General features: G+C 43.0%; 1 protein-coding gene across 5 annotated transcripts in view; it reads left to right on the top strand.

Moving 5' to 3' along the window:
• Nucleotides 1–483: 483 nt before the first annotated feature.
• LOC123997809 (rho guanine nucleotide exchange factor 2-like) overlaps nucleotides 484–25137 on the top strand; it is a 47016-nt gene continuing 22362 nt past the window's right edge. The window contains exons 1-3 of one of the 5 annotated variants that reach the window (XM_046302379.1): nucleotides 484–718; nucleotides 1595–1632; nucleotides 1816–2011. In XM_046302379.1, the coding sequence (XP_046158335.1) occupies nucleotides 1994–2011 (18 nt within the window). In that variant the 5' untranslated portion in view covers nucleotides 484–718; nucleotides 1595–1632; nucleotides 1816–1993. Of the gene's footprint in view, nucleotides 719–869; nucleotides 1136–1594; nucleotides 1633–1815; nucleotides 2012–7588; nucleotides 7890–25137 lie in introns of those variants that run through there. The other 4 variants (XM_046302378.1, XM_046302380.1, XM_046302381.1 and 1 more) reach the window with 4 other exon arrangements.

The following is a 25137-nucleotide window of genomic DNA, read 5'->3' as shown; positions in this document are numbered from 1 at the left end:
GGCCAAGAGCTGAGCTCCCTGCTGTCACTCACAGAGGAGGAGGCGGGCTGCCAGACCCAGCTCTTCTCCCCATTTGAGGTGAGGCCTAGTCCAGACTGCTAGGATTGAAGCATGAGATGAATTATCCTGTGAATGACTGTGTGTGTGTGTGATAAATATAATTTGCTGACATGAATGAGATAAAGTAATCTTATTTAGAACACAGACAGTAACACACACACAGTCACATGCACACGTCTCGTGCAAGCAGTGGCAGCACGTCTTGGGTTATTTTGTTGCAAATACACACAGCCACTCACTGATGCTCTTGTCTTTGTTTATTATGGAATGAGCTTTTCATACACTCTCTCTTTCTCTCTCCTCTCTCTTGCTCTCTCCCCTTTATCTCTGTCTCTCTATGTCTCTCGCTCGCTCTTTCGCTCGCTCTCTCCATCTCTCTCTCTGACACACTGTGGCTCTTGTCTCTTTTCTGTGTTGTGTTAGGAGCAGTCGTCTCAGCTGCAGGGCTTCAGTGCCTCCGCTCCCTCCCTGTGTGCCAGTCCCAGTCTGCGCCAGCTACCCAAAGCCAACCTCCACCCTCCAACCCACGCACACACTCATACACACTCTCAGACACCTCACACACACCCCTACACACACTCACAAAACCACCACCATCATCAGCCTTGCCATCGCTCCTACTCAAACTCCAATTCCATCTCCCAACGCCACTACCAAGGTAGGACAGTAGGACTCTTCATTTGTGAGTGTGTGTGGGGACTCTCCTGTTTTGAAGGGCAGATATTAGTGTGTGTGTGTGCGTTTCTAGCTGTGTGCAGCTATGCGGAAGCCTTCTTCCTGTGTTTGTTCTCACTGTGGGCTGCTGCTGCTGTCATTAGCCACGGAACAGAAAGCGCTGTGTTCTCAGGCTCTCCTCTCTCCTCTCTCGCTCTCTTCATTTCACCTTTTGCATGTTCACTATTCATCCTTTCATTCCACGGCATCGGCAGAGATCGTTTTAATCACTCCTTGATGGTCTCTAATCAACTGTCTTCTGTTATTTCATCCTTGTCTGCCTTCATGCGTTTGTTAACTCTTGGTCTCAGCCATCATTTGGATTAGCTGTGTTTGCCAAGAAGCTGCAGAGCAGAGAGAGGTTTGTCACTTTCAGGCGATGCACTTCAATCTATCTGGGATTGTGTGTGTGTGTGTGTGTGTGTGTGTGTGTGTGTGTGTGTGTGTGTGTGTGTGTGTGTGTGTGTGTGTGTGTGTGTGTGTGTGTGTGTGTGTGTGTGTGTGTGTGTGTGTGTGTGTGTGTGTGGATAGTTTTGAGATAATGGGGTGACTAAGTACGTTTCCTTTGTTTCTGTCTGTCTGTCTGTCTGTCTGTCTGTCTGTCTGTCTGTCTGTCTGTCTGTCTGTCTGTCTGTCTGTCTGTCTGTCTGTCTGTCTGTCTGTCTGTCTGTCTGTCTGTCTGTCTGTCTGTCTGTCTGTCTGTCTGTCTGTCTGTCTGTCTGTCTGTCTGTCTGTCTGTCTGTCTGTCTGTCTGTCTGTCTGTCTGTCTGTCTGTCTGTCTGTCTGTGTCTCTCTCTCTCTCTCTCTCTCTCTCACAAAGTCTTCCCTGGGCTCTGTATTTGGGGGTTCCACACAGAGGTGAGTTGTTTCTCTCTCTCTCTCTTCTTGATGACTGTTGTTCACTCACAACCCTATAGAGCACATGATCTCATCTGTCACTGGCTGCTTTTTGATACACATACCCTTAGTAAACACCTTTTCTTCTAAGCTGAATGCCAACTCCGTCTTATGGAAAGATGTTTCTCTTCACCTCTTTCTCAGTGTGGATGAGGAGCTTGGTGAGCTGTGGAGGCAGGAAGACAGGCAGCGGCTGGGTGAAGAGAGAGAGAGGCGGAGGGAGGAGAGAAGGACGGAGGGACTGAGGGGTGCTCCCCCCGGGGAGGAGAGGGGGGAGAAGACAGGAAGGCCTCTGGGACGCACCTTCAGCTTCCTGCGCAAGATGGCCGTCCAGCGCAAGGTGAGAGAGTGAGAAAGAGAGAGAGAGGAGAGTGTGGGTGTGTGTTTCAGAGTGTCTTTGTCTCTCTGTGATTGTGGGTGCATGTGGATGTGACCCTGTCCCAGCTGTCACTATGCAGTAGAGTACTTGAGTAGAGCACACGACCATCTCTGATGACAGAGAGTTGGAGTTTGGTAGTAGGCTAGCTTCCCCTGCAGTGTAGAGTCCCAGCAGTGAACTTCCCCCAGAGAGGAAGTGACAGTATCTGCTTTATTTAGATTCAGCTGTGAACCACCCCCGATATCAATTTTACCACAACCAAGGCAAGGACCTCCAATTCAACTCATATGCTGTTTGCCAAGACTGTAACACAATGTTATAGCAATGATATATGTACAACAATATTGTCAAAGCAGTAACCACAACAGTATTATTCATTATGTTGGGCGAGGCTCTCTCTCTTGTGCTGCTTAGATTATTGTTGACGATATCTGGCTAGCTGAATTGCAACATGCTCTTGATTTCTGACAGAACATTTTTAAGTGTTTGTACTAGTGGGTTGTGTGTGTGTGTGTGTGTGTGTGTGTGTGTGTGTGTGTGTGTGTGTGTGTGTGTGTGTGTGTGTGTGTGTGTGTGTGTGTGTGTGTGTGTGTGTGTGTGTGTGTGTGTGTGTGTGTGTGTGTGTGTGTGTGTGTGTGTGTCTTTATTGTAATGACAATCTTTAAACAGCAGGGGGAGACTCTGTTTTGGGAGTTGGATATGATGAGTGAAGTGGAATAAGCAGCACTGTGGCCCTCAGCAGGATGATGTATGGCCAAGTTGATGATATAGGCATTCCACACTTGAACTGAACGTGGGTACAGCTGGTGTTCTTGTATGTGTGTTATTTGTGTCCTACTAATCTCTGGTGGACAGACGGACGTCTCATAACTAGTATCAAGAATCTGATGCAATCACGCAAGATTTAAATTCTGGGTTTCAGAGATTACTGTCCTACTAATAAGCCCAACCAAAGAGCAGTATGCACCATCACACATTTTGGAAAATGTATATTTTCTTTTGACATGTAACACACTCATATATGTAACATTTGATGTATTCTTGTCTGTATATTGTGGTTACGAAAACGGCTATAGTTACAGATTGGTAAAAATGCCCTACCAGCCCCTCCAGACTAAGTCCCTGATTTAAGACCCTCAGGGTTGCCAGATTCCTCCGAGGTCCTTATCACGGGGGGTTGCCAGATTGTGCCCTCCATCTCAACTGATAAGAAATCCCACTGATGTCACAGGGACGTGGCTGTGATTTTGATGATCAGCAGTTCATTGACGCAATGACATCATCGCCTCCGTCTCAGATGGCCTGTTAGAGACAGACAGCTGCTGGCCCTGTTTGACGGAGCCATTTCTGGTCTGTGACAACAGCCATCGTGTGTGTGTGTGTGCCTGCACACGTGTGTGTGTGTGTGTGGTGTAACCAGGTATGTGAGGTTTGTCCACACCCTTGGTGCTGTATGTTTAGTGGCTACTGGACTCCAGATCATAAGGTCGAGATGAACGGACAGACAGACAGAAAAGAGACAAATAAGAGAGAGTGAAAGACAACAGAAGAGTGAAAGAGAACAGTAGTCAGAAAGAAAGAGACTGAGCTCACTTGTCCAGACCTTTCCTCTCTACAGCAGTTATGAGCTCTCTCTCTCTCTCTCTCTGTCTCTCTCACTATAACATGTGACGTCTCAAGAAGTCAGCATGTGGAGGAGTCTACTTTGGAATGTAAATCAGTGTGCTTCTGCTGTGTGTCTACAGGACTGTCTGTATTTCTACTGACCTCAGTGTTATACAGAGCTGGCTGAGCTGGCTCTATATGTTAGACAGAGACATCTGGTGGCTTTAGATTAAGCCCAGTACTCTCATAATGATAATATGTCATGTCTTTCAGACTGGAGGGAGCTGAGAACAGAGCACATTACAAGATCACAAGTATGTTATTCATATACTCTTAGAAAAAAAGGTTTCTTCGGCTGTCCCCATAGGAGATCCCTTTTTGGTTCAAGGTTAAACCTTTTTTTGGTTCCAGGTATAACCCTTTTGGGTTCTACATAGAACCCTCTGTGGAAAGGGTTCTAACTGGAACAGAAAGGGTTTAACCTTGAGCAAAAAGGGTTTAACCTTGAACCAAAAAGGGTTTAACCTTGAAACAAAAAGGGGTCAAGGTTTTTTCTAAGAGTGTACCTGTACAAATGTGTCTTATACTACTCTGAACAAAAATGTAAACACAACATGCAACAATTTCAATGATTTGACTGAGTTACAGTTCATATAAGGAAATTGAAATCAATTACTTAGGCCCTAATCTATGGATTTCACATGACATGGGTTGGCCTGGGTGGACATGGGTTGGCCTGGGTGGGCATGGGTTGGCCTTGGTGGACATGGGTTGGCCTGGGTGGACATGGGTTGGCCTGGGTGGACATGGGTTGGCCTGGGTGGACATGGGTGGACATGGGTTGGCCTGGGTGGACATGGGTTGGCCTGGGTGGACATAGGCCCCCGCAAAAGGGCTTTATTACTGAAATAAATACTCCTCAGTTTCATCAGCTCTCAGGGTGGCTGGTCTCAGACGATCCCACAGGTGAAGAAGCCGGATGTGGAGGTCCTGGGCTGGCGTGGTTACAAGTGGTCTGCGGTTGTGAGGCCGGTTGGACGTACTGCCAAATTGAAGGTGGTTTATGGTAGCAAAATTAACATTCAATTATCTGGCAACCGCTCTGGTGGACATTCCTGCAGTCAGCATGCCAATTGCACGCTCCCTAAAAAACTTGAGACATCTGTGGCATTGTGTTGTGATAAAAATGCAAATTTTAAAGTGGCCTGTTATTGTTCCCAGTACAAGAACCGCCTGTGTAATGATCATGCTGTTTAATCAGCTTCTTGATATGCCACACCTGTCAGTTGGATGTAAAGGAGAAATTCTTACTAACAGGGATATAAATTAATTTGTGCACAAAATTTGAGAGAAATACGCTTTTTGTGCGTATGGAACATTTCTGGGATCTTTTATTTCAGCTCATGAAACATGGGACCAACACTTTACATGTTGAGTTTCTATTTTTGTTCAGCGTATGTTGAGTAGGAGGAAGTTATGTCTGTAGATACACGACCCTTTGCTTAAGAGCAAACACATCTGGACAACATGTGTCTTGGTTTTGTTGGTGTGTGTTCACTGTGTCCCAGGGGAAGTGTGTGTGTCTCACTATGTTTAACAGTGAATGTACTTAACAGTTTTGTGTACATTAAAAAAAATGTATTTGTATTTAATAACTCTTGGCCAAAGTCACTATTTTCCCTTCAATCCCTCATTCCCCCTCTCTTTTCCCCGCTCTCTCTCTCCATTAGCTCAATCTCTCTCTTTCCCAACTGGGCAGTTACTGCTTCGGGTGGCAGGATTGCATCAGCAAGCTGGCTTTTCTCCTCCACTATCCCTCTCTCCCCAGCCCCCTCTCTCTACGTCACTCCACCCCCACTCCTCCGTTCATTTGTCTCAATCCCACACCATTTTCCTCCCTCAATGCGTCCGCTTCTCTGCGTATTCTCTCTCTCTCTCTTGCACCCCTTTCTGCTATTCTTCTCTGCTGTCCCTTCTACAGTCCCCTCTCCATTTCTCTCCCTTTTGCTTTTCTCTTCACCCTTTCATATATCCCCTTCTTCCTCCATCTTTCCATCATTTTCTATTCTCCCTCCCATTTTCAGTGTCTGATAATCTCTCTCCGCTTCCTCTCTTCACCACTCTTTGTCCCTCCCCCTTCAACCTCCCTCTTTCCAACTCTCGCTCTCTTTTCCACTTTTATCTGCCCTATTCCAAATGTCCATTCTGAGGTAGTGGGAGTTTTTAAACAAACTGAGGCAGGCAGAACAGCGGATATGAAACTCATAAAGAAGCCTGCGGAGGGCCAGAGAATATTAGCCAAGCAAATATACCCTGCCCACGTCTCGCACCACAGCCGTTACATATCCTCTATATCCTATCATACCAACATGTTCACTACTAACTGCTCTTAGTCTCTCTCCTCTCTCCATTCCCCACCATCACTCTCTTTATCTCTCGCGGTCTTTGTTTTTCCATTCATCATATCGGAAACTCCTATGCGAAGGGTGACGTCATGTTATAGATGCTTATAATTGTTTATGAGGACTCTTTCGCTAAACGACGTGCTCCTCTTTTCTGTTTTGAAAGGGAATACTGTTGCCCTCTTATCACGCTGTTACACATTTTCTCATTCTCTAACACACACACACACACACTCTCTTTCTCTCACTCACTACGTATTGTGAAGCGTTGTTGTCTCCCTCACAATAACTCTTCCGAGGGTTAGTGTGTGACAGTGTCACTTAGTGACTTGTGTGTGTGATGTTGGTTGACTATGCTCAATAGTATTGTACAATTTCCAACACCTGTGTGTTATATCATACCACCCAAGTGCCGCCAGGCATCGCACGCACACGCTCACACTCACATGCATGCAGTCTCTCCCACACACACGCACGCATGTACGCACACGCGTGTGTGTGTGTGTGTGTGTTTGACAATTGGCAATTGGTATCAGATGAGGACTCATGAAGAGAAGATGACGACCTGAGAAGACGGAGGAGGAGCTGGAGAGGATCACAGTGGAGAAGGAAGGATGCAGATAGCCCTCAACTGAACCAGAGAAGAAGAAAGAGAAACAGAGAGTGATAATACATAGTGCTCAGAGAGGTGGAGACGGAGAACGTCCAGTAAAGTAGAAATTGTGTTGAAAGCAGAGAGACTGAAAACGAGTGGGAGGATGAAGAGGCAAGGTCACACAGGCACAGTCCTGTTAGAGAGAATGAATGGTGTGGTATTGCAGTTTGTTGGATCGAGTTGTACAGAGGTCCATTGGCTGTGGGTGCATGGTTGGGCGTTTTCCTCTCTCATTGCTCTCTAAATGTAGCCCTGTGCCACTCTCCTTATTTAACCTCCCCTTCTCCCTATTTTCCTTCTCTCCATCTTAACATGCCCTCTATCCCTTTACTATTCTTCTCTTTTCCTTGTTCTATTCCCGAATACATTCACCTTGACTTTTTTACAGTCCACGTTTTGCCTTCAAGGCATCACCTCCCAACAGATGGTATCTCTCCCATGCATTGCCCAAATAGGAGGTTTTCATAATTATGTTTTTGCCACGTCAACAGGCAAACTCACATTATGTGGCTCAAGTAGCACAGTTTGAGGTTTCAAACAACTATAATCTGAATTGTGCTGTAAATGTACAGTAAAACATTGGGGCCACCATAGACTGTACATGGGCACAACTCATTTAGCTAACCCCTAAATATGAAGCCTAGGTTTTACACTCCGAGAAACCTTCACCTCCAGAGGTGTGGTTCCAAAAAAATATAGCCACAATCTGATTATTGGCTTTTCATTACGTCTCTTTACCCAGTGGGCGGGTTAAGTACTCAATACTCATCTGTGGTTGGTGAAAAGAAGGAAAGGGGGTGTTTTGATCTGAATAACTCCGCATTCAGAGGCGCGGCTTAAAAATGTTCGCTCCTCCTTCAGAGTGCCGAGTCCGAATTTCCTGCATGAGAAACGGTTCAGTTGTTCGTCGAGGCCCGTACTCAGACATATGGAGAAAAGTTAACGGATTCGCCTTCCATGCGCTATTATCTGACGTCGCCTGTTCCACAGGAAATGTTAAACTGGGATTTTATCTTCGTTTAAGAAAACATTGTAATAAAGTGAAAGAGAAGGATTGGAGATCACCTTTGATTTAAATTGAGGATCAATCTCTGTTGATCCCGTCCTCGTTATGTCCCGTGTCACTGAACCGCTGCCAAAAACGCGTCAAGAGAGAATGAAAGAAATCAATTTACGGGTGAGTTTGAATCGTCATATGGATATATAACTGTTCAATAAAATATTCAATAGTATAGATAATACATTTGCATTTTCAATAACAATTAGTTCAAATGTAGAAGGCCACTAGTAGCCTATATCAATAGTTCTGTAACATGGGTTATTCTGACATTTATAATAGCCTACATGTGTTTATTATATAAATACATAATGATGTCTTTACAGTAAAATACAGCAATGACTTGGAAATCCCCCATTTACTCATTCCGGGAGGAATAGGGGAAACGAGGGGGCTCCCTTAGACTCCTGCTTTGTATGGTGGCACCTGGCAATGTAATGAAACAACCTTTTTTAATAATGATTTAGACTACTATTAATGCTAATGATTTTGTCTACTGTGTCAATGTTTGTCCCGCCCGTTGCATATCATAGAAAACCATATCGCTTGGCAAAAGGGTTGCATAGTGCGGCACAGTAGCCAAAGCTTGAGACCTCGAACACGTTGTCCGAGATAGAGGAAATAGTTTGGGGGAGGGGGGAAAAACCGCAAGTGTGTGGGTGTCTGTCATTGGTCTAGCCATGGACTATACGGAATATTACGGATCAATAATATGTCGAACAGTAATTGCAAAATGATGCAGTTACGCTATTAGACACATGACACGTATTCGAAAATGAATATTGTTCAACTGTTTTCTGAGAGAGACCGTTGCAAATGCTCTATAACGGTATACGTCAAAGAGATGCCTATAGCCTATTCTTATAATCATTGTATTTGTTATAACGTCTCCCGGGCTCTGTTGTCTGTCTTCGCCATGTGATTTGGTTGCTGCAGCATGATGATACGGATACATTGTTTCTGTTTCGCAGTAATTGTACCATGCACTCTGAAAGTGACAAGGGTGGATGGACTATAGCACAGTTGTGGATGTGTGTTGCCACATATGCTGCGGAGTACTAGGTCAGACACTGATACTGACATATCCACATTTACATAATACAAGTATGTTTATTGAATCTTTACCATTGTTGTTGTCAAAAAGTAGTTTCTCAATAGCACCTTTCCCCCCCCCCCCCCCCCAAGAGTGTATCTAGAACCTAAAAGGGTTATTTGGCTGTCTCCATAGGAGAACCCTTTGAAGAACCATTTTTGGTTCCAGGTAGAACTCGTTTGGTTCCATGAGTTCCATGTAGAACCCTTTCCACAGAGGGGACAGCCGAAGAACCCTTTTGGAACCCTTTTTTTCTAAGAGTGTATGGCATGGCTAAAAGATCAGACGGTTGAATGTGTTTGTGTTAGTTTACAAATCACTTCTTGTCTTGTGTACCTGAGTTCTACTAAACAAGTGTGGTCATGTTGTTTACTGTCTCTTCACACCTGTTTTAAATCAGAAGCATTTCTACAAGTTTAGCATCCGTTTAGTCCACGTGATCTGTTCACATCCCTTTCCCAGCCGTCTCTCCTGCAACACTTTGGATCCAGATCTGGTCCAGGTCTTAGCTTTAACAAAGTCCTCTGAGTATCATTTTATTTTATAGTCTTAGAACATGGTAATAGTACATATCCTTCCTCTCTCCTATAGCCTGTCCTCCCCGCTGAGGGTGTGTATAACCTGTTGGCTTTGTGGTCCTGGTTTGTGACAGGTTATACAGGTGTAATATGATCCTCTTGCTTTATGCCTATCATTATTGCAGCAGTTTTAATTCATCATCTTACTGCTTCCTGATCAGAAGGTAACGTGTGTGTGTGTGTGTACAGTGAATGTGTGCTACTATCTCTGTGTGATGTGTACTGTGAGGTTGGTTTGTGTGTATTCTATGATACCTTATCGCACTGTTTTGTGTGTGGTTGAAGTCAGAGCTCAGATGTTTACAGGGAAGTGTACAGTTCCTATGGAAACACAAGTGTCAATGTAGTTCTGTCTTGCGTAGCCTTTTGTTTGGTCAACCTTTAATGGGGAAGGTCACAAGAGAAGGATTTGTTAGAACAGGATAGTGGAGCAAGTACAGCTGTTGTGGGCATATATTGTAAGACGCAACCAAGTAGTCAGAAGTCCAAACATATTCACCAATGGCAACATTACTAACTAAAATCACATTGTGTGTGTGTCATTGTGTTGAGGGGAAATGTTAGTGGGTGATGCCCACTGAGTCAGAGAGGTTAGAGCGAGGGATTTCTGTGTGTGCATGCGTATGTATTTGTTTGAATGTGAACGTGTGTGTGTGTGTGTGTGTGTGTTCTTCATCTGACTGTGGGATTTCAGCCTTTTGGCCAAAGCTAATTTAGCATCCCAGTGCCGTGACCTCCACCCCCACTAGAACAAGCAGACCCAAACACACATGCCAGAAGATGTGACTGGTGGAAAGGCATCAGGGCTGGCATGCATAGTCACACGGAGCCACATGCCAATACAAACTCGCAGTGCCAGACAATCACATATGAAATAATCCAGGGCTCAATGTCTACACATACACAGACAAATGCGCACACACACACTTCTGGACTGTGTATATGTGTGAGAGAAAGAGATTTGGCATTGGCGTACATTCAGATTAGCCAGAAATCCCATGTTTCATGCATTTCACAACCCAACCCTTTCTTTTCTCTTGGGGGTTCCATTGCTGTTCATTGGACCCTATGCACCCCAGCAAAGTTGCACATCATTGGGTAGAATGTGGGGCAGGACAGAGCAGGGATTGTGATATATACAGCCCTGGGGGAAGATGAGAGAAAGAGAGCGGGAGTGAGAGGGGGTTTGAGTGAAATAGATGGAATTGGAGAGGTTGGGAAGGGATAGCGGATGATAGAGAAAGATATTGTGCGTGTGTGAGAAAGAGGGAGGAAGCTCTCTTGTCAGTTGTCACAGGGTCTCCTGTGTACCAGTTGGGGAATGGCTCTGACTGGTGGGCTTTTCCCACATTATCTCTCCCTCATTGCTGTGCCAATAACTCACTGCACACCTAAGTTGCTTTAGATATATTCTATATATTTAGGGCTTTCCTATTGCCGAATCATATATAAGAGTTTTAAATCTGTCTGGAAGACTAATATTATGAGATGTGTAGTTGACGTAGGCTGAAAGTGTCTGGGTGAGTCAGATAGACAGGAGGTGAGTCAGTCCTTGCCGTATATATCTGTTTGAGACAGGCGAGGAGTGTCTGTGTGATCAGCCTGTTGTATTCTCATTATGTGCTCTAGTGGTCAGTGCCTCCAGGAAAAATAGCTAGGAGTCTAAATTGAAGACCTACACTCTTAGCATTGCACGCATGCACACACACACTCCAGTTGTCAGACTGACACAGTGCGCTCTGTCCTTAAACCCAAGGCCATAAACTCCGTAATCTTAAAGAAGCCTTTTCCTGATCATGTGACCTCAAACCTGCAATCTGACCCCCTCTCCACTCCCCCCGGTCTGCCAATATGACTTATGACCTGTAACCAGAGGTGGGACCAAGTCATTGTTTTACAAGTAACAAGTAAGTCTCAAGTCTTAGCACTCAAGTCCCAAGTCAAGACAGTCAAGTCTCAAGTCCTAAACTTTGAGTTTTGAGTCCTAAACAAGTCATAATGTGCTCTTCACCAAATGTAATATCATTTCATATTTTTAACAAGAGTAATAGTTAGTATATTACATTTATGCAAATCATGAATGCTTTTAAATATATATATATATATATATTTATTACTTTCCAAATAAAAGTTACATTTCCATTGAAATATATGGGTAGCCATGAGAAAGACCCTCCCCCCAATAGTGATCGACTATCGAGGATCGCTATGGTGCGCAATCGGGCGATGTAGGCTTGGACACAATCGCCCAACCTTGTTTTAGGATCAGCAGTAACATCATGCAGGATTTAGGCTACCAACTGCCTATCCAGTTGTAACTCAATGTTCACATTCCCGCACTGACTGACTGTGTGGAGGCTCATTGATTTAACGTTACGCTATCCTACATGATACACTGTATATAGCTGTCGGCTATATTAGCCACGACTTACCGTTCTTTGTGCAGTTTCAAATGTCGAACAAAGTTGGAAATTGTTGCGCCTCCCGCATGTTTTGCAAGTTGCAATCTGTTTTTTTGTTGATACAGCATTGTCTTTATATCCGAAAATAATAATTTGGGGTCATCTTTCCAAGGGCTCCATCTGAATTCACCTGCTGACGTTCCTCTGCACTGCCACGCACAACTTTTTCTCAGCTGGCACAATTTGATTGACTGCTGTCCGATTCAAACTGTAATTTGTTAAATGAAGAGTTGATGCACTGTTATAATTTGAAGAGACTTACAGTCATGTGTGCATACATTCTACGTATGGGTGGTCCCGGGGATCGAACCCACTACCCTGGCGTTAATAGCATCATTTTAATATTTGGGCTTGGGGAGGGTATCAAGTCAGTTTGAGTCAAAAGGCTCAAGTCCAAGTTAAGTCATGAGTCATTCGTGTTAAAGTCAAAGTCGAGTTGAAAGTCATCATATTTGTGACTCGAGCCTGACTCGAGTCCAAGTCATGTGACTGAAGTCCAAACCTCTGCTTGTAACCATTCCTTCTTCAGATCTGCAGCCCAATGAGGGGAGACAGATGGAGACCATTGAATCACAATGGATAAAATATTTTAAAAACTAAGGAGTTGATGATACATTTTTTTGTTACAGCAAATCAAGTCTGACATTTTAAAGTAGAAAGCACTAACTTTAAAAGCCTTTTTAAACCTCATACACTACACGTTTGGATTTCCTGATGTGCAGGCAAATTCTTAGCAACAAAAGAATGATCAAATTAAGATCCCACATCTGTATGTGACATGCTGAAAGACAACAATTAAAGTGGGGAAGCAAGTGAGCGGATGTCATTATGTACTCTTAAAACCCCAAATATATCAAATATGTTTTACCTAATCAAAGCGGCATGTAGACTCTATTCATTAAGGTTAAATGGTGACCTGTTGGTTCCATTCATGCTATTTTATAGGGGCCCAGTCCTAGATCAGCTTGTTTCAGACAGTGCCATAGAGAGGCCATTCATCAGTGCAGACTCATAAAGTGGACATGCATCATATGTCTGCAGGCCCAGGAATAAGGAGTGCCCAGTTAATGGGCCTGAACCGCTCGGTCATGTGACAAAACAGACCATACACTGTACAACATACATGCACGGTAGAGGTCGACCGATTAATTAGGGCCGATTTCAAGTTTTCATAACAATCAGAAATCAGTATTTTTTGGGCGCCGATTTTGCCTATTTATTTTTTTATTTTACACCTTTATCTAATCTTTATTTAACTATGCAAGTCAGTAGAACACATTCTTATTTTCAATGACGGCCTAGGAACAGTGGGTTAACTGCCCTGTTCAGGGGCAGAACGACAGAGTTTCACCTTGTCAGCTCGGGGGATTCAATCTTAACCTTAACTATTCTAACGCAATAACGACCTGCCTCTCTCTCGTTGCACTCCACAAGGAGTTACGCGAATACAGTAAACCAAGGTAAGTTGCTAGCTAGCATTAAACTTATCTTATAAAAACAGTCAATCATAATCACTAGTTAATTACACATGGTTGATGATATTACTAGATATTATCTAGCGTATCCTGCGTTGCATATAATCTGACTGAGTATACAAGTATCTGATTGAGCGGTAGTAGGCTGAAGCAGGCGCGTAAACATTCATTCAAACAGCACTTTAGTGCGTTTTGCCAGCAGCTCTTTGTTGTGCGTCAAGCATTGCGCTGTTTATGACTTCAAGCCTATCAACTCCCGAAGTGAAATGGCTAGCTAGTTCGCGCGCGCTAATTGTCGTTGTGTTGCTTGTTCGAGTTCAGGGAGGAGCGAGGAGAGGGACGGAAGCTATACTGTTACACTGACAATACTAAAGTGCCTATAAGAACATCCAATAGTCAAAGGTTAATGAAATACAAATGGTATAGAGGGAAATAGTCCTATAATTCCTATAATAACTACAATCTAAAACTTCTTACCTGGGAATATTGAAGACTCATGTTAAAAGTAACCACCAGCTTTCATATGTTCTCATGTTCTGAGCAAGGAACTGAAACGTTAGCTTTCTTACATGGCACATATTTTACATGGAACATATTGCACTTTGTTTTTGCCTTATTTAAACCAAATTGAACATGTTTCATTCTTTATTTGAGGCTAAATTGATTTTATTTATGTATTATATTAAGTTAAAATAAGTGTTCATTCAGTATTGTTGTAATTGTCATTATTACAAATAAATAAATAATCAGCCAATTAATCGGTATCGGCTTTTATGGTCCTCCAGTAATCGGTATCTGTGTTGAAAAATCATAATTGGTCGACCTCTAATGCACGCACACAAACACTTGTGTTCATGGGTTACTACTACACATGAAAAGTTCTTCCCATGAGGCTAAGGCCTGTTTTAACACTCAAAAGTGTGCCCACACACACACTTTAACACCCAACAGAGACATAATCACACACACATGGACACACCATCTCACCTTCTGTCGACAGATCACACACACACACACACACTGTCATTGTGGTCACCAGTGTGTGACTGCACCTGTGTAAACAGTGTTGCTTTAGGGGGCTGTTCTCACAGTCAGCCTGGTAACGGGTTCACCTCACATCATCTGACTAGACCGTTAGGGGAATGGACCAATCCCATGGGGAGGGAGGAGAGAAAGTGAGAGAGAAGGAGGACTAGAGATTGAGGAAGAGGAGAGCGACAGGTTTGATTGGCTACTCAGTCACATAGCTCCAGCCAAACACCATGTTCCCCACTAACGTTTCTTCTCCACGGTCATAGAGCAGTGAAAGACTTCCGTTTGAGTTGTCAGGATGGCGAGTGATTACGAATGGGGGAGGAAAGAAAACATTTAGGAGAAATAAGGATAGGTGGAGGGGTGCTTAGTAGTCTGTAGGTAAAGGACTTAGTATAGGGGGTTTGGGTGTTGCAATAGCTAGCATTTTATTACAGGTGTTTTCTTTGGAGTCTTAGCACTGCCTTTGTGAAAACCCCACTAGAGGTGACTGAGTGGGGGTCAGGGGTGGAACCCAAACTAACTAAAGCCAGAGTCACAGGAAGTGAACTCATCAGAGAGCTTCTTAAAACAAACAACACCCTGTGTGAACCTGATGACTCAGTCAATAGCCCCAGTGCCCCCCTCACACTCCCCCTTAGTGGCTGCTACTGGGTTGAGTCTGCTACAGTAATTACCCAACAGACTGAAATACTGTAGCTTCATCACAGTGTCCTGGCTTTCATAAACACTGATTTGAATAGAAGGATTACTAGTGAAAACCTATCTAGTCATACCTATCAGGGGAAAATGCACAAAAGGAGATTATAAATTAGGGCTGGAGCCAAATATTGATATAATTTTGTCCAAAATGTATATTGCGATATGTAACTACATAGATTTTTCCCCCAATCACTAATATAAATTAATATTAGTGCATAGCCTGTGATGGCTCTCTCTGACCATTCTGAAATGACTGTCAAGGCATAGATGGTTATCACAACTGGAGCTGAAAGGACCTGGCCTACCATCTGAGCTCGGTCTCCTCTCTCCTCCGTCCTCATCACAGAGGGACAAAAAGGTACTCGTCATCATTTTGAATTGAAGAGGTGCACTAAACTGGAATATACTTCAGTGAAAACAGTAGTAACCCTAAATACCCAGATACCTCTGTTTAGTAGGCTAACAAAGACCAAGAGCATTCAATTTTATGTTTTGTCCTGTGGTCACCGACAACAACGAGACAGCCTATAGGGAGGAGGTCAGAGACCTGGTCGTGTAGTGCCAGAACAACAGCCTCTCACTCAACGTGATCAAGACAAAGGAGATGATTGTGGACTACAGGAAAAAGAGGACTGAGCACGACCCCATTCTCATCGACGGTGCTGCAGTGGAGCAGATTGAGAGCTTCAAGTTCCTTGGTGTCCACATCACCAACAAACTAACATTGTCCAAACACACCAAGACAGTTGTGAAGAGGGCACGACAAAATCTATTCCCCCAAAAGATTTGGCATGGGTCCTCAGATCCTCAAAAGGTTCTACAGCTGCACCATCGAGAGCATCCTGATTGATTGCATCACTGCCTGGTATGGCAACTGCTCAGCTTCCGACCGGAAGGCGCTACAGAGGGTAGTGCGAACGGCCCAGTACATCCCTGGGGCCAAGCTTCCTGCCATCCAGGACCTCTATACCAGGCTGTGTCAGAGGAAGGCCCTAAAAATTGTCAAAGACTCCAGACACCCTAGTCATAGACTGTTCTTTCTGCTGCTGTATGGCAACCGGTACCAGAGTGCCAAGTCTAGGTCCATGAGGCTTCTAAACAGCTTCTACCCCCAAGCCATAAGTCTCCTGAACATCTAATCAAATGGCTACCCAGACTATTTGCATTGCCCCCATCCCCCTCTTTTACACCGCTGCATGTACATATTACCCCAACCCGGTGCCCCCACACATTGACTCTGTACCGGTACACCCCCTGTATATAAGCTCAGCAAAAAAAGAAACATCCTTTCACTGTCAACTGCTTTTATTTTCAGCACACTTAACGTGTAAATATTTGTACGAACATAACAAGATTGAACAACTGAGACCATAAACTGAACAAGTTCCACAGACATGTGATGAACATAAATGGAATAATGTGTACCTGAACAAATAGGGGGTCATAATCAAAGTAACAGTCAGTATCTGGTGTGGCCCCCAGCTACATTAAGTACTGCAGTGCATCTCCTCCTCATGGACTGCACCAAATTTGCCAGTTCTTTCTGTGAGATGTTACCCCACTCTTCCACCAAGGCACCTACCTGCAAGTTCCCGGACATGTCTGGGGGGAATGGCCCTAGCCCTCACCCTCCGATCCAACAGGTCCCAGACGTGCTCAATGGGAATGAGATCCGGGCTCTTTGCTAGCCATTGCAGAACACTGACATTCCTGTCTTGCAGGAAATCATGCACAGAATGAGCAGTATGGCTGGTGGCATTGTCATGTCAGGTTCATGTCAGGATGAGCTTGCAGGAAGGGTACAACATGAGGGAGGGGGATGTCTTCCCTGTAACGCACAGCGTTGAGATTGCCTGCAATGATAACAAGCTCAGTCCGATGATGCTGTGACACACCGCCCCAGACCATGACAGACCCTCAACCTCCAAATTGATCCCACTCCAGAGTATAGGCCTCGGTGTAATGCTCATTCCTTCGGTGATAAATGTGAATCCGACCATCACCCCTGGTGAGACAAAACCGCAACTCGTTAGTGAAGAGCACTTTTTGCCAGTCCTGTCTGGGCCAGCGATGGTGGGTTTGTGCCCATAGGCGACGTTGTTCCCGGTGATGTCTGGTGGGGACCTGCCTTACAACAGGCCTACAAGCCCTCAGTCCAGCCTCTCTCAGCCTATTGCGGACAGTCTGAGCACTGATGGAGGGATTGTGCGTTCCTGGTGTAACTCGGGCAGTTGTTGCCATCCTGTCCCTGTCCCGCAGGTGTGATGTTCGGATGTACCGATCCTGTGCAGGTGTTATTACATGTGGTCTTCCACTGCGAGAACGATCAGCTGTCTGTCCTGTTTTCCTGTAGCGCTGTCTTAGGCGTCTCACAGTACGGACATTGCAATTTATTGCCCCGGCCACATCTGCAGTCCTCATGCCTCCTTGCAGGATGCCTAAGTCACGTTCACGCAGATGATCAGGGACCCTGGGCATCTTTCTTTTGGTGTTTTTCAGAGTTAGTAGAAAGGCCTCTTTAGTGTCCTAAGTTTTCATAACTGTGACCTTAATTGCCTACCGTCTGTAAGCTGTTAGTGTCTTAACGACCGTTCCACAGGTGCATGTTCATCAATTGTTTATGGTTCATTGAACAAGCATGGGAAACAGTGTTTAAACCCTTTACAATGAAGATCGGTGAAGTTATTTCGATTTTCACTAATTATCTTTGAAAGACATGGTCCTGAAAAAGGGACGTTTCTTTTTTTGCTGAGTTTTGTCTCACTATTGTTATTTTACTGCTGCTCTTTAATTACTTGTTACTTTTATTTCTTATTTTCATCCATGTTTTTTAAACGGCATTGTTGGTTAGGGGCTTGTAAGTATTCGGCGCATGTAACTAAGAATAATAATAATAAGAAGAAGAAGATTTGATTTAGTTGGTAGTTAGCATGAAAAAATAACGATTAACCTCTTGCTCCTACCTGACACGCAGGCGTCCCATCTAGACATCTGGAAATGCAAATGCACTACGCTAAATGCTAATAGCACTCGTTAAAACTCAAACGTTCATTAAAATACACATGCAGGGTATTGAATTAAAGCTACACTCGTTGTGAATCCAGGCAACAAGTCAGATTTTTAAAATGCTTTTCGGCGAAAGCATGAGAAGCTATTATCTGATAGCATGTAACACCCCTAAAGACCCGCAGGGGACGTAAACAAAATAATTAGCATAGTCGGCGCTACACAAAACGCACAAATACAATATAAAACATTCATTACCTTTGACCATCTTCTTTGTTGGCACTCCTAGATGTCCCATAAACATCACTATTGGGGCTTTTTTTCCCGATTAAATCGGTCCATATATAGCCTAGATATCGATCTATGAAGACTGTGTGATCAACGAAAAAAATAGCGTTTTATAACGTAACGTCATTTTTTTAATTAAAAAAGTTGACGATAAACTTTCACAAAACACTTCAAAATACTTTTGTAATGCAACTTTAGGTATTAGTAAACGCTAATAAGCGATCAAATTGATCACGAGGCGATGTATATTCTATAGCTGTACGTCTGGAAATAATGTCCGGGTAAATCCAACCAAAATATCAGGTCGGAGACCTGAAAAAATGGGCTGTCTCTTGTTCGTTTGACCAAGAAACAAAGCCTAGGCAAATGACAAGACTGTTGACATCGTGTGGAAGCTGTAGGTATTGCAACCTCGGCCCCATTTAATGTGGTTCACCTTTATCAATCAGTTGAAGTGGCGCATGGATTTATTTTTCCATTTTCAGTGATGCGCTTTTCCTGAGCTTTTCGATGAAACGCACGTTCTGTTATAGTCACAGCCGTGATTTAACCAGTTTTTATAAACGTCTGAGTGTTTTCTATCCACACATACTAATCATATGCATATACTATATTCCTGGCATGAGTAGCAGGGCGCTGAAATGTTGCGCGATTTTTAACAGAATGTTTGAAAAAGTAGGGGGTAGGAGTGACAGGTTAAATATGTTTATTGATTACGAAAAACAGATTTCCCCTGATGAAGATGCCTCTGTTATTTTATGTCGTGGTGGAAATAGCTGTAACCATAAAACACTGGTATGTGGACTCCTACTGTGCAACAACTCTCTCTCTACTGTTTATGTGTGCCGTACCTTTTGTAAGGAATTGTTCCATAAGTCAGTTTGTGCGTGTTTATAATATGTGTGTGTTCAGATGTAGGATCTTAATTTAAGCCAGTTTGGTACAGCAGGAAAGTAATCCTTCAAAAACAGGAAATGTTCATTATTATGTAGATTAAAATGAACAAACATTTTTGTAGGGGTTATGTTTTTCACAACGGGAAAATCAAGTCTGAAATTACTAAATGGGCTTCAGATGCCTTTTAAACCTCAAAAACATTTCAAGTTTAAAATGTTGTGCATTGCAGGAAAGTTCTCCTGTAACAGGGTGATCAAATTATGATCCTACATGTGGGTGTGGGTGTGTAGCTGTACTCATTATTAATGAATGTACCCTTGGGACAGTCAGGTGCTAACTAGGGGGCAGACATTCATTTTCCCACAGAACTGTGTGGGTGTGTGGCCTCGCCTCACATCATCAAGGTCATAGTGTACTAAGCCTCATGATAGATGCCATCTGTCTCTGATACAGATGTAGGATCTTTATTTGATCACTCTTCTGTTGCTGCTAATTTTACTGCACAGCAGGAAATGCAAACTTATAGGTTATTCAAGGTTTAAAAAGGCTTGATTTGCCCTAATAAAAAAAATATCAACCCCTGCAAAATATTTCCATGAATTATAATCCACATTGTAATTCACATTTCCTATTAATGCAGGATTATTTTCCTGGTATAGCAAACTGGCTCAAATTAAGATCCAACATCTATAGTCTCCTCACCCACAGGAACATGCAAAGGATGGACACATTCCCGATATTATAATGACCACCTTCCCCCGTGACAACACACATACAGCACACAAATACTATAGCTATACTTCCCCTTTGCTGCCACACAAATGCACACCCATATGCATGCACATACTGAATGCACACACATGCACACGCACACACTAAGATGAGAACTATGGATCCACACACTCAATGTCTTTTTTCGATACATTTAGTAACCCTTAGGATAGAGTTCTAAACACATCCAGTAGTTCTCTTCCCCAGTGTCTCCAGTTTCTCCATCTCTCTTTGTGTTCTTTGTCTGCTCTCTATTTCTTTGTTCCTCCATCAATACACGCTGAAATCCAGTTACCTGCTAGGCTCTCTCACTGTGTCAGGTATTCTCTTCTCCTCTTTTGTTTCCTCGCCACATCACACTCTCTATCTCTCTACCTCTCTCTGGGGCTCTCTCTCTTCCCCCTGTATCTGTTTCTCCATCTGTCTGCCCCCCCCCTTCATCCCAGACCCATTTTTATTTCTTGCTTAGGTCTCTCTTTTTCTCCCTCACTCGTTTCAGCCTCCTGCTTTCGTGGGTCTTCCCCTCCAGGCCTCTCCCTCCTTTCCTAGGTATCTCGGTTTCATTCTCTCTCCTTCCCTCTTACTCTCTCTGTTAGTAATCCTCCATCTCCTCTTAGGACATATATTTGTCTAGACAGTGTATACCTTCATAACATCACTCCTTTTTGTTGGGTTTAGGCAGACTCTCCATGCTGCTCCTTGCTACTGATGATCTCGTCAAGCTGCTACACTTCATAGTGTAGCTATTCCATCACTCTTTTTAATGTCTCTCATACGTGCTATGGGGATTGGTGACTGTGCTTGTTCACAAAGATCATTCTGAGGATATTTAATTACCCATTAGCTATCATTTTTTGTCACTATGCTGCTGATGTCATCTGAAATGAGAGAGACAACAGACAAGCTCATTGTTATGGCCCATTAACCAGGGCTCCGTCTCTCTCAGCCTCACTCTCTCTGCTACAGGGGACAGTAGCAAGCACACTCTCTCCCATAATAAGACCACCCCCCTCCTCTCCTAGAACAGAGGGACTGACCCACTTCACGCATGACACAGGGTTAACTTGAAGGAGATCCTGGGCTGCCGCAGACCGATTGTGTAGCAAGCAAAGGCAAAATGGCTTTGTTCTCCCAGTGTATCTCCATGTGCTGACTACCACTAACTCTGTTATGGCAGTCCACTTTCCTGTGACGTCGCAATACACACAGGACAGCCCTTCCTGCCTGACACACCTTGGTTTAGTTGGCTCAACTCGAATAAAGGCAGACTGCACAATGGCTTTTGATTGTTTACATATGTCATTTGAGGAACATATAATCTCATTGGGGACCACTGGCTTATGTCCCTGTAAATTTCAACCTATATCAATAGAGTCATGTTTTCATTTGTTTTCAGATTCAACTTAAGTTTCTGTATGCAGGTCATTCTAGTGTGATTATTCTGTGAATCTGCTGTATGTGTTTCTGTTCCTTTGTGCACTAATGTCTTTCTATCTCATTAGTTAGTGATGTCATTCTGGGGTTAGTTGGCCACTTATTCACCCTCCGATTAGACTGCGCTTATTTCGCTTCAGTGAGCTGACATCACACAATACAGTGCCTTGCAAAAGTATTCATCCCCCTTGGCATTTTTCCCATTTTGTTGTATTACAACCTGTAATTTAAATAGATTTCTATCTGGATTTCATGTAATGGACATACACAAAATAGTCAAAATTGGTGAAGTGAAATGAAAACAACAACTTGTTTTTTAAAAAAATCTGAAAAAATAAAAAAAACGGAAGAGTGGTGTGTGCATTTGTATTCACCCCTTTTGCTACGAAGCCCATAAGATCTGATGCAACCAATTACCTTCAGAAGTCACACAATTAGTTAGATTGCACACAGGTGGACTTTATTTAAGAGTCACATGATCTGTCACATGATCTCAGTATATATACACCTGTTCTGAAAGGTCTAGAGTCTGCAACACCACTAAGCAAGGGGCACCATGAAGACCAAGGAGCTCTCCAAACAGGTCAGGGACAAAGTCGTGGAGAAGTACAGATCAGGGTTGGGTTATAAAAAAATATCAGAAACTTTGTACATCCCACGGAGTACCGTTAAATCCATTATTAAAAAATGGAAAGAATATGGCACCACAACAAACCTGCCAAGAGAGGGCTGCCCACCAAAACTCACGGATCAGGCAAGGAGGGCATTAATCAGAGAGGCAACAAAGAGACCAAAGATGAGGAAGGAGTTGCAAAGCTCCACAGCGGAGATTGGAGTATCTGTCCATAGGACCACTTTAAGCCGTACACTCCACAGAGCTGGTCTTTACGGAAGACTGTCCAGAAAAAGCCATTGCTTAAAGAAAAAAATAAGCAAACACGTTTGGTGTTTGCCAAAAGGCATGTGGGAGACTCCCCAAACATATGGAAGATGGTACTCTGGTCAGATGAGACTAAAATTGAGCTTTTTGGGCATCACGGAAAATGCTATGTCTGGCACAAACTCAACACCTCTCATCACCCCGAGAACCCCAGGGTGATGTTTTTTGTCGGCAGGGACTGGGAAACTGGTCAGAATTGAAGGAATGATGGATGGTGCTAAATACAAGAAAATTGTTGAGAAACCTGTTTCAGTCTTCCAGAGATTTGATACTGGGATGGAGGTTCACCTTCCAGCAGGACTATGACCCTAAGCATGTTGCTAAAGCAACACTCGAGTGGTTTATGGGGAAACATTTAATGTCTTGGAATAGCCTAGTCAAAGCCCAGACCTCAATCCAATTGAGAATCGGTGGTATGACGTAAAGATTGCTGTACACCAGCGGAACCCATCCAACTAGAAGGAGCTGGAGCAGTTTTGCCTTGAAGAATGGGTAAAATTTCCAGTGGCTAGATGTGCCAAGCTTATAGAGACATACCCCAAGAGACTTGCTGCTGCAATTGCTGCAAAAGGTGGCTCTACAAAGTTTTGACTTTGGGGGGTGGCGTGGGAATGCACGCTTAAGTTACATTTTTGTGTCTTATTTCCAGTTTGTTTCACAAGAAAAATATTTTGTATCTTCAAAGTGGTAGGCATGTTATGTAAATCAAATTATACAAACAAAATCCATTTTAATTGCAGGTTGTAAGGCAACAAAATGGGAAAAATGCCAAGGGGCATGAATACTTTCGCAAGCCACTGTATACCCTGGGTTGAAAGTGTGTCGGCAACAAGAATGCATAAACAGAGGAGAGGAGAGGACACACCCACAGCTATTCAGTCAACCGGAACAAGGATCAGCCAAGCTTGTTAGTGTCTGGCTGTAATAACTTATGACTACACTGTGTGGATAATGAGTTACTTAAGGGAGAGCAATAATGGGCCTTCACATCAAAACAAAGCATTATCATTTATTTCAGTGTTATGAGCTACATTATGTGCAATATGTGTTGAATGAATTTTTAGTCTTAGTGAATTTATTTTTAAAAAAATAGATTATTGAACACTTATTTGTTATAAGTTAATAAACATTTATGTTTACAGCGTCTATGCTAGAGTTACCAGTCATACTAGAAAGCCTATGGTTCAAATTCCTAGTTGATCAGTATTTCCCACTGGGCACAGACGTCATTTCAATGTCTTTGTTTTGATTTACATTTTGTTGAGTTGTCAACTAACGTGAATTCAATGTGAAATCAACAAAAAATGTAACCATGTCATTGGATTTAGATTAAACTTTGGCTGGAAAAAAGATGGAATTCCCTTACGTTGATGACTTTTTGCAAATCCAATCAGTTTTCCACGTTGATTAAAAACCTCTTTGGGCTGCAATCCCATTTATGGGATGATATGACAACAGCCAGTGAAAGTGCAGGGCGACAAATTCAAAACAACAGGAATCTCATAATTACAATTCCTCAAACATGCATGTATTTTATACAGTTTTAAAGGTAGTCTTGTTCTTAGTGTCCGATTTCAAATAGGCTTTACGGCGAAAGCATCACAAACAATTATGTTAGGTCACCACCAAGCCACAGAAAAACACAGCCATTTTCCCAGCCAAAGAGAGGAGTCACAAAAAGCACAAATAGAGATAAAATGAATCACTAACCTTTGATGATCTTCATCAGATGACACTCATAGGACTTCATGTTACACAATACATGTATGTTTTGTTTGATAAAGTTCATATTTATACCAGAAGATCTGAGCTTACATTGGCGCGTTACATTCACTAGTTCCAAAAACATCCAGTGATTTTACATAGCCACATCGATTCAACAGAAATACTCATCATAAATGTAGATGATAATACAAGTTATACAAATGAAATTATAGATATACCTGTCCTTAATGCAACCGCTGTGTCAGATTTAGAAAAAACTTTACGTAAAAAGCAAACCATGCAATAATCTGAGACAGAGCTCAGAACAATCAAGTCAAATTAGCTGCCGTGTTATAGTCAACATAAACCATAAATTAAATACAGTGAAATATTGCCTTACCTTTGATCTTCATCAGAATGCACTCCCAGGAAACCCAGGTCCACAATAAATGCTTGATTTGTTCGATAATGTCCGTTATTTATGTCCAATTAGCTACTTTTGTTAGCGTGTTTGGTAAACATATCCAAAAGTTTGTTCTGGTCAGCGTTACATTTCAGAAACATTTCAAACTAAGTACAGAATCAATCATTAGGATATTTATGTCATTACTCTTCAATAAAGTTCCAACCGGAGTATTCCTTTGTGTCTTCAGGAGCCATGGAACGCAGGTCGCTATCATGTGAAATGTGGGTGACCAGGAAATGGCTGACTGCCAGACACCTGATTCCTTCTGCTGTCATTCAGTCCCACAACACAGTAGAAGCCTCATTCAAATTTCTATAGATAGTTGACATCTAGTGGAAGCCCTGGGAAGTGCAACGTCATTAATATCTCAAGGGGATTTGAATGGGAACTGTGTTGAATAGATAACAACCTCAGATTTCTCACTTCCTGTTTTGTTTCTCCTCGGGTTTTTGCCTGCCATATGAGTTCTGTTATAATCACAGACATCATTCAAACAGTTTTAGAAACTATAGTGTTTTCT

The sequence above is a fragment of the Oncorhynchus gorbuscha genome, linkage group LG15 (assembly GCF_021184085.1).
Source record: "Oncorhynchus gorbuscha isolate QuinsamMale2020 ecotype Even-year linkage group LG15, OgorEven_v1.0, whole genome shotgun sequence".
Classification (NCBI taxonomy): domain Eukaryota; kingdom Metazoa; phylum Chordata; class Actinopteri; order Salmoniformes; family Salmonidae; genus Oncorhynchus; species Oncorhynchus gorbuscha.
This window is presented reverse-complemented; position numbering and strand designations above follow the sequence as displayed.